The sequence below is a fragment of the Calidris pugnax genome, unplaced genomic scaffold (assembly GCF_001431845.1).
Source record: "Calidris pugnax isolate Ruff unplaced genomic scaffold, ASM143184v1 scaffold418, whole genome shotgun sequence".
Taxonomy (NCBI): domain Eukaryota; kingdom Metazoa; phylum Chordata; class Aves; order Charadriiformes; family Scolopacidae; genus Calidris; species Calidris pugnax.
Window position 1 is genome coordinate 1,085,644 of NW_015091199.1, and position 7,910 is coordinate 1,093,553.

The 7,910-nt window shown below is 53.1% G+C and overlaps 2 protein-coding genes across 2 annotated transcripts in view; one reads left to right on the forward strand and one right to left on the reverse strand.

Annotated features, from left to right (window-relative positions):
- ANKHD1 (ankyrin repeat and KH domain containing 1) overlaps positions 1 to 6,296 on the forward strand; it is a 103,726-nt gene extending 97,430 nt beyond the window's left edge. Inside the window, exons 33-36 of the mRNA XM_014959661.1 lie at positions 646 to 821; positions 1,964 to 2,128; positions 5,715 to 5,888; positions 6,075 to 6,296. Coding sequence (XP_014815147.1) covers positions 646 to 821; positions 1,964 to 2,128; positions 5,715 to 5,888; positions 6,075 to 6,218 — 659 coding nt within the window. The 3' untranslated portion in view covers positions 6,219 to 6,296. The remainder of the gene's footprint in view (positions 1 to 645; positions 822 to 1,963; positions 2,129 to 5,714; positions 5,889 to 6,074) is intronic.
- Positions 6,297 to 7,109: 813 nt separating this feature from the next.
- SRA1 (steroid receptor RNA activator 1) lies at positions 7,110 to 7,905 on the reverse strand (the record flags this gene model as incomplete). Its single annotated transcript, XM_014959658.1, has 3 exons — positions 7,110 to 7,450; positions 7,537 to 7,645; positions 7,798 to 7,905. Coding segments are annotated over 3 exons (399 nt in total), but the record flags the coding sequence as incomplete, so codon positions are not given.
- Between the last annotated feature and the right edge of the window lie 5 nt (positions 7,906 to 7,910).

Consider the following 7,910-nt stretch of genomic DNA (forward strand, 5'->3'; position numbering starts at 1 on the left):
GATGCTGATTTTTTTGCATTGATCCCTTGAATAGTATGGGGTAACTTCTGTTCCAGGCATCCCAGTTTCAAAAGAATGACTTTGGAACAGCTGAAGCTTTACATTCAGACCTTAGATTGTCTGCTGTGGACACCTGAAACTCGCAGTTTCTAGTAGACCCCATTAACTCCATGCTTGTCTGGAGGATAAGATGAATGTACATGGAGACAGCATGTGCCTGACCTTCCCAGTCTGTCGTCTTTCCCTATTTTTGGCCTGTCATAAGTGTAACTTTTTTCTGTATTTCCATGGCACATGAGAGGATGTGGGAGCTGGAGGGAGAAAAAGTGCATGTGCGTGTAGCCAGCCTTGTGTAGTGTTGCCTGCTGATGCTTCCATGAGAAGCCTTGGTGCTGCAGATAAGACTCTGTGTGTTTGCGGTACCAGTGATGGGTTATTAGCCTAAAAACTGCAGTTATCTTCCTGCTTTCCGTAGGAAAGGTGGACCTTTGTGGAAGGTCTGCCTTTGCTCAGACCACAGACCCTCCACGGCTGTGTGTCTTTGAGGAGCCTTTGGATGTACCTAGGTGTGTGCAGCTGCTGAATTCTTCTCCAGAGTATCTTCAATTAATTGTAATGAGCCACTGTCAATCTCTTCCTTTCCAGAAGGCTTGTCAGGTTGGTCTCAGCCTGTCATGGGAAATCATCCGATGCATCAGCCACTGTCAGACCCAGGCACATTTTCTCAGCATCAGCCAATGGAGAGAGATGATTCTGGAATAGTGGCTCCTTCGAATATTTTCCACCAACCTATGCCAAGTAGTTTTGTGGATTTTTCTAAAGTAAGTTACAGAGGGTTGGCTTTAGTCTACAAAATGACCGACGTCTTTTTGTGATATCTCCTGTTCTGCCTGTTCACACTGTATGTGTGTGCCTCTGCTTGGTGCACCTAGTCTGGAACCTGCTTTCATCCCGGTACTGACTGGAAAAGGTGTCCAAGCCTGGTGGTGCGTTTAAACAAAACCAGAATTTGTTGATAGCAGATGTTCTCAGTGTTCTCTTGTCAAGTACTGAATGCCTCCATCGCTCTCCAGTGTTTCCTTTCTCAGATGCTCAATTGCTCGGAAACGTTTCATAAGGCTTCCTTATGCACTTGAGGCTGATTAAAAGTTCACTTAATGATTTCAGTAAAAATCATGCCCATGAATACTACACACCTTTCTTAAGGAAGTGGCAGGATGAGAGGACTGCTTTTAAGTCTGTGCCTTCTGTGTTAAAGCTGGAAAGTAGCTTGAGGCAGACAGATGTAGCCAAGTTATAGTCAGCTCAGCCACCACTGGAGGAACGTCCAGGACGATGTGCCTAACAGCAGACATGCTCACAGTATGTTTCAGAAGTAGCTATAGCATGTGCTCTTGGGGTCTCCTAAACTGCAGAGCAGCAATCATTCAAACATAGGAAGGAGATATCATAATTGCAAAAAGCTGCTCTGTAACTTGCTCTTTCTGCACTGGAAGAATACTTTAGGTGGCTGTTAGTATTTTATAGAACATCTTCAACTCAGAGCCTTTGTAGCCTTAAGCTGTACATGGGCTTTGCTGAAGTGCAGCCCCTGGCTGCAGTGCTGCCCCAGTGTTACGGCAGGCTGCAGGGGGGAGAGAAGGGGATGCTGAGGTCACTTCGTACAGGTGCTGTGCCTGGCATTATGGGGTCATCTGAAAACACTGTGCAGAGGCTGCTGCATATTGGCGAGGTGTGATTTCAAGAAAATGGGTACACTGAATTGAATCTCAAGCTCTGAAGAGTTGCTGTATTCCACTCTCTGCCTAGGTATGCAACAGTGCCCCATTTCCTCACAGTGCTTAGGTGTTTGCCAGTAGGTGAAGGTTACATATGAATGTGAACCACCTCTGTCATTTTAGCAAATGTGGTACTTCACAGCCACTGCCTTCTTCACTGACAGCACATTCTCTTGTTCCCTCAGGGCCTACCGATCTCTATGTATGGCGGCACTCTAATACCCTCACATCCTCAGCTAGCAGATGGCCCAGGAGGCCCTCTCTTTAATGGGCTCCATGCTCCAGATCCTGCCTGGAATCCCATGATCAAGGTTGTCCAGAACTCAACAGAATGTACTGATGCTCAGCAGGTATTGTGGCTGCCTTTTTCCACCTTTGCTTACCTGGGGCCTTTTATGGTGTTGTGCTTTGTGTTTTGTTTTCCTTAATTTTTTGGATAGGTGACACTTTTTTCAGTTCTGTGATACTAGAATTGAAATTGTTTGCATGCCTTTTCCCCTACAGCGTGTGTTTATATTAAAAAGAATATGGTGTTATCTGTACCAAACCTTTCAGGTAAAATGAGCAGCATTTCAAGAGTGCTCAGCCAGGTAATCAACTTTGTTATGAGAGGGTTTATGTCCATATTTGGCATCTTGCAGTCAGACCTTGACCAGAGCTGAAGAGGCCTCCCAGCCTTTGGACAGCCTGATGTTTTAGGGAGAAGCCTTAAGCTTGCCCTCTAGTGGTTAAACGCTCTGTTAAAGGAACTTTTATTTGTTTTCATAATAGACTTGTCTTTTTATTTCTTGCTGTAGATTTGGCCTGGCACCTGGGCACCTCACATTGGAAACATGCATCTCAAGTACGTCAACTGATTTAAGGGGGTCTGTCCTTTTTTAGCCTTGTTTGGGAATCTTTATGATCTTGAAGAACCCTGGGGATTTTTTTTAATGTGCCTAACTAAGCAATTTTCTGTGGGCTTGGAAAATTGATTGCCCATTGTATAAGAACAAATTGATTTACCTATACAAACTGATACTGTTCTCCAGTTAGTTTAGCCATTTTGATCTTAAAAATCAGACTAAACTAGTGCTTTTGGCTAAACGCTATTGAACTAGCTGATTTCATGATTTCAACCTTTTAGGGTGGTAAATACATGTATAATTGTTTACATACTTAAAAGGAAAACTTGAGTAAATGAGTAAATTTCATGCCTATAGTGGCTCTACTTTATGTAGCCTGTATTAATGTGAAATATTTACCTGAATATTCAATAAAAGGCAAACAGTACTATAGGTTGTGTGTGAGAATTTTGGAAGAGGCTGTATGTTTTTCTCATTGGTAGCTGCTGCTGTGCCCAATGATGCATCTTTTCAGGGTCACGTAATTAGCAGGTGCATGCAGTCAGGGTTTGGGGGAGGGTTTTGATCTGCAGTTGCCTGGGGTGCGAGGTCTGCTGAGCCCTCCCCCTGCCACTTGTTAGGCGTTTTTTTTGTGTGTATGCCAACCTGGTTGTGTTTGTTACTTTTTTTTCCTTCTGGATTAGTTTTGCTACTTCTAGCACTCTTTTGAGGTAGGTTGCCTGGGAGATTGGGTTTTGTTCAGGGGCTGGAAATAAGGGCTGAGTTAACAACGTGGCAGCTGATGGCATCTTAATTTGCAGAAGGTTAAACTAAATAGTTAGCTCGTAGGTAAATAAATGCAGGGTTTCTTCACCTGATTTGCTGTGACCAGCTGCCTAGAAGCAGATCTTAGGAAAGCAGAGACAACTTTGCACTAAAGAAAAAACATAACGTATTCAATTCCAAGCTTCTTGTAAGCCTTTAAATCTGGTAAGAGCTCCTCAATTCCTTCCCACGAGGAAGAAGGGGATTTTTGCATACTGCTTAAGATGAACGTTCATTCTCTACCCAGGTGCAGAAGTTCTCCACTTTCTGCACTCGGACTATATTTATTTCTGCTTTTGCTCAGTGGCGATGCAATAACTACACTGAATATTTGGTCCATTCCTCAAGCAGGTAACTACAGTGCACAGTGTCCAATCTAATGGACCACTTCTGGTGGTCTCTCAGAGCAGATGGAGACTTCTCCATCTTCTCCAGACGCATCCTTACATGCAGCAGCAGAGGTTCCCTGGGAAAAGCGTGAGGAAGGAGTACTGAAAACCCAAAGCGCACAAGCAATATCTGAGTACCGCAGGCAAATAAACCTCAGAAATGCTACTGGATGCTATATTCAGATATTTTTCCTGATATTTGAGGAAGGAAGTCAAAAACCACTGAAGTGCTGCCACCCGGCTGATAGTGCAAATGCCAAAGGAGAAGCAGTGGTGTTAGCAGTGACTGTACTGCCAACAGGAGGTGTGGCAGTGCGGTAGGTGTTTGCTCTGGGGTGAGTTGCAGAGAGGGCAGCGTGGGGCAGGCGTTAAGGCTCCTCCCCACCCCTCCGGGCTCCAGGGCCGCCATGAGCACCACCACCTCCTGCCCCATCCCAGGGAGCCACCGTTGCCCAATCCCAGAGGGCTACAGCTCCACACCGGTGGCACCATCTACTCCACCACACCAGGGGGTAAGAACAAGCACGGGGAGGGAGTTGTCCCTTGAACAGAACAATGGCCACAGCTGCCCCATCCTGGTCTAATTAAGGCAGCTCCTTCCTGAGCAGGTCCCTTCCTGGGCTCTCCACGTTGCAGCTTGTTCACTGGGGACATGGGTGCCTACTTCAGGCACCAGATCCAGGCAGACCCATGGAGTGGTGGCTTCCCTGGCAGCCCAGAGCTGGAGGGGAAGAGGGAACCCCAGAGTTTTGTAGGAAGATACTGCTAGAGGACAGGTCCCAGGGGGAGTAGGAAGAGGCAGTGCCAGGTGCTCAGTCTGCTGGGGTAGTGGATGCAGCGCTGGTCCCGCAGGGGCAGGTCATGCCAGGCACAGCTGGGTGGAACTGGGGGAGACACAGGGGACTAGTCTGCTCCCACCCGAGTTCACCAGCCCTGGGGGAAGGTACAGGGTGCACAGCTCCCTCCAGGGTTACCTGGGCCTGCCCTATTGCCCTCCTTTCACTACCACCTCCAATGCCCCTGGTTCAGCAGGTCCTTTTCTTTGCTGTCTGTCCTCTGGGTAGCATGTGCCCCATCTGGAGCTGGGCATGTTTCAGTTGAGCCACAGACACCCACCCTGTGGTCGCTGGCTCCATTGTGTGCCTCTGATAAGCTTATCTGGGGCTAGGGAGCCAGGTCCGGGGCTGGCAGGGCTGCAGCTTGCCCTGGTGTGTTTGCAGTGCTAGGCAGGGCCTGGCTGCACAGGAGCTCTGGGCTCAGGACCAGAGCCTGGCAGGGAAGCAGTGCTCAGCCACAGGGACAGCAAGGCAGGGGAAGGCAGGCCTGGTTCTGGTGCAGGGCAGCAGACATGGCACGTGAGGGGTACAGCATGTGCCCCAGGGGAGCACTGCCCTGGGCTGTACACCCCACAGGCTGGTCCCATCAAACCCGGCACCTTGTCCTCCTACATGGCACAGCAGGGTGGCTCCCTGGCTGAGCCAATGGGAATTGGTCTCTGGGTACAGCTCCCTGTGGTGCCAATGTGGGGTACCCAGCATTTGTTGTTGCAGCCGTCTCTGGGCAGGGTGCACTGGGGCTGTGGGGCTGTGCCAAGTGCCCCAGGGCTGGCGGTGGTGTCTGCTGCCATGGGGTATCCATGTCAAGGCTGGACCCCCTGCGCTGTTCCCTGGCAGAGCTCCAGGAGACTCAAGGGTAGGAACACTGTGGGGAAGAGCTGCTGGGCAGGATGGGTGTCAGTCTGCCATGTGGGAAGCCCCACAGTGACTCCAGAGCCAGCCATGTCCTCGAGCTCTGGCCAAGTGCTGGGTCCCACCCTGTGCTCCAGGATTGGGCCATGGAGGTTGGAGATGGGGGCAGCCAGGGGCCAGCAGTGCCTGACACCCCCCTGCTTTTGGCAGGTACCCGCATCATCTACGACCGCAAGTTCCTGCTGGAGTGCAAGAATTCACCCGTGGCCAGGACCCCTCCCTGCTGCCTGCCCCAGATCCCCGGTGTCACATCCCTGGCCCAGTCCAGCCTCGTCAAGCTGGAGGAGCTCAAGGAGCAGAATGAGAGCGAAGAAGCCACGCCAGGTGAGAAGCCCAGGCACACAGCTTCTGCCTATGCACTGCTTGGGGAATGGGGCTCCTGCCTGGCTGCAAGGGCAAGGGGAGATCCTGGCTCAGCTCCAGTTGAAGCTCCTGCACCCTTTGCCTGCACATTTCTTTCAAGGCAGTGCTATCCTAACCCTGGCCCTGTATCCCTCTGTACCCTTGCAGATCAAGACCAGTTTGAGATGGACATCTGAGTTTCCAGCTCCCTGTCTCCAGGTCATGGCTGGGCCTGTTCCTGGGCCTCGTGGAGGTGCTGGCACTGTGACCAGTTGGCTGCAGCCCTCTCTGATGCTGGGGATGAACGTGTGACACCTCAGGCTCTAGCACAACTGGCTGGTGCAATTGCCTAGGAGCTCATGCTTGATCAATAAACACCATGAAACCCCTGTGCTGACCTGGTGCATCTCTATGTTGGGGCACTGCTGGGTCCTCAAAGGATCAGGGAGGGGAGCTAAGAGGAGCCAAGCAGCACCAGGAGCCCTTTGAGAGTGCAGAGAATCTCCCCCTCCTGCCCTGAGACCCTGCAGGCTGGGAGTGGTGAATGCAGAGCCTCAGGGTTTACTCCCAGGCTTGAGTGCCACCTGCAGCTTGCCCCAGCTGTGGTGGGGGAAGCTGGTGAGGCCTTCCTGTGAGCGTGGGAGGGAGGAGCACGGCTATCCAAGGTGAATGTTAACACCCTGAGTTTACCTTGACCTGGTGGGCAGCACTAGCACCGGGATGTTTGTCCCTGGATGTCCCTGTGGCCACCCAGGTCTTTTGGGTCCCAGGCTTCGGTCTGAGCTGTGTCAGGACAGGCAGGAGCTCAGAGGGGAGCACAGGCTCTTGCTGCAGCACAAACCCTGGCTACGTCAGGGTGCTGTGGGCTCGCACCAGGTCAGCCTCCCCCGCCTAAAAGCCCAAGGGCCGTCTCCTCCTCGAGCAGAGCTGGGCCATGTGCTGACTGTTGTGGGTCCCCCTCCCCCCCCACTGCCAGGACAAGGCCAGAGGGAAATTCAGGCTTTGCCAACAGGGGCAGCAGGGAAACACACTGCAGCCCCCTCAACCTGGGCAACGGTGAGGGTGCTGCCAGGGTCGTTCCTTCCCTTTGTGTCGTGTGCCCCCTTGGTGGTAGCCTTGCCCAGCAGTCCCATCTCTTGCTGTTCCTGGGAGAGACCCTGGACCTGTCAGGTGCCAGAACCCCAGCACAGGCTCCAGCCAGGGGCAGGTTAGTGCTGTTTATTAAACATCACGTAGTGAATCACCACCAAAATGTCACCATGATTAAAATCCCCTTTTCCTGGGCAAGGAGCGGGAGGCAGAGGAGGTGCCCAGACCCTGTTGGGCAGTGGGGGCTCACAGTCCACACCCCTGACCCTGGCATCAGGGATCCTCCTGGCCAGGCTCAGCCTCGACACTGCCATCCATAACCGCAGCTGGCAGGCTCCTTGTCTCGGCGATCAGGCGCTTGACGCCCACCAGCCACTGGCTCACCTCATTCACGTGGTCCACCATGAGCGAGCGGTGGATCTCGTCGGCTGCATCCCAGTGCTGTTGCTGGAGCTCTGCCAGGAAAGGGGAACCCGTCAGCGGTGCCAGCTCGGCTTCCCTGGGGGGCCCTTTCCCGAGGGCCCAGACCCAGCCCTCTCACCTTGCACCAGGAGGCTCATCCTCCTCCTCACAGGGGCCGACAGCTTCCCCTGAGCCCAGGCGTCCCCCAGCACCGTCAGCCGCCGCCCGATGTCGTCGCACACTTGTTTCTGGAAGCAGAAATGAGCTGCACGGGGGACCTGCCCTCCCCCTCCCCCCGGTACCTCCGGGGAGCCCCCGGGGGCGGGGACGGCTCCCCACGGGCGCCCCGCAAAGGGGCAGCCCCCGGCGCTGCCGCCGGAGGAAGGTGCCGGGGCCTCACCTGCACGGCGGGTCGGCAGGCGGCCAGGGCCTCCCTCAGCGGGGCGAGGACCGCCTCGGCGGGCAGGCCGCACTCCTCCTGCGGGCCGGCGGCGGGGCTGGGCCGGCCGCGCT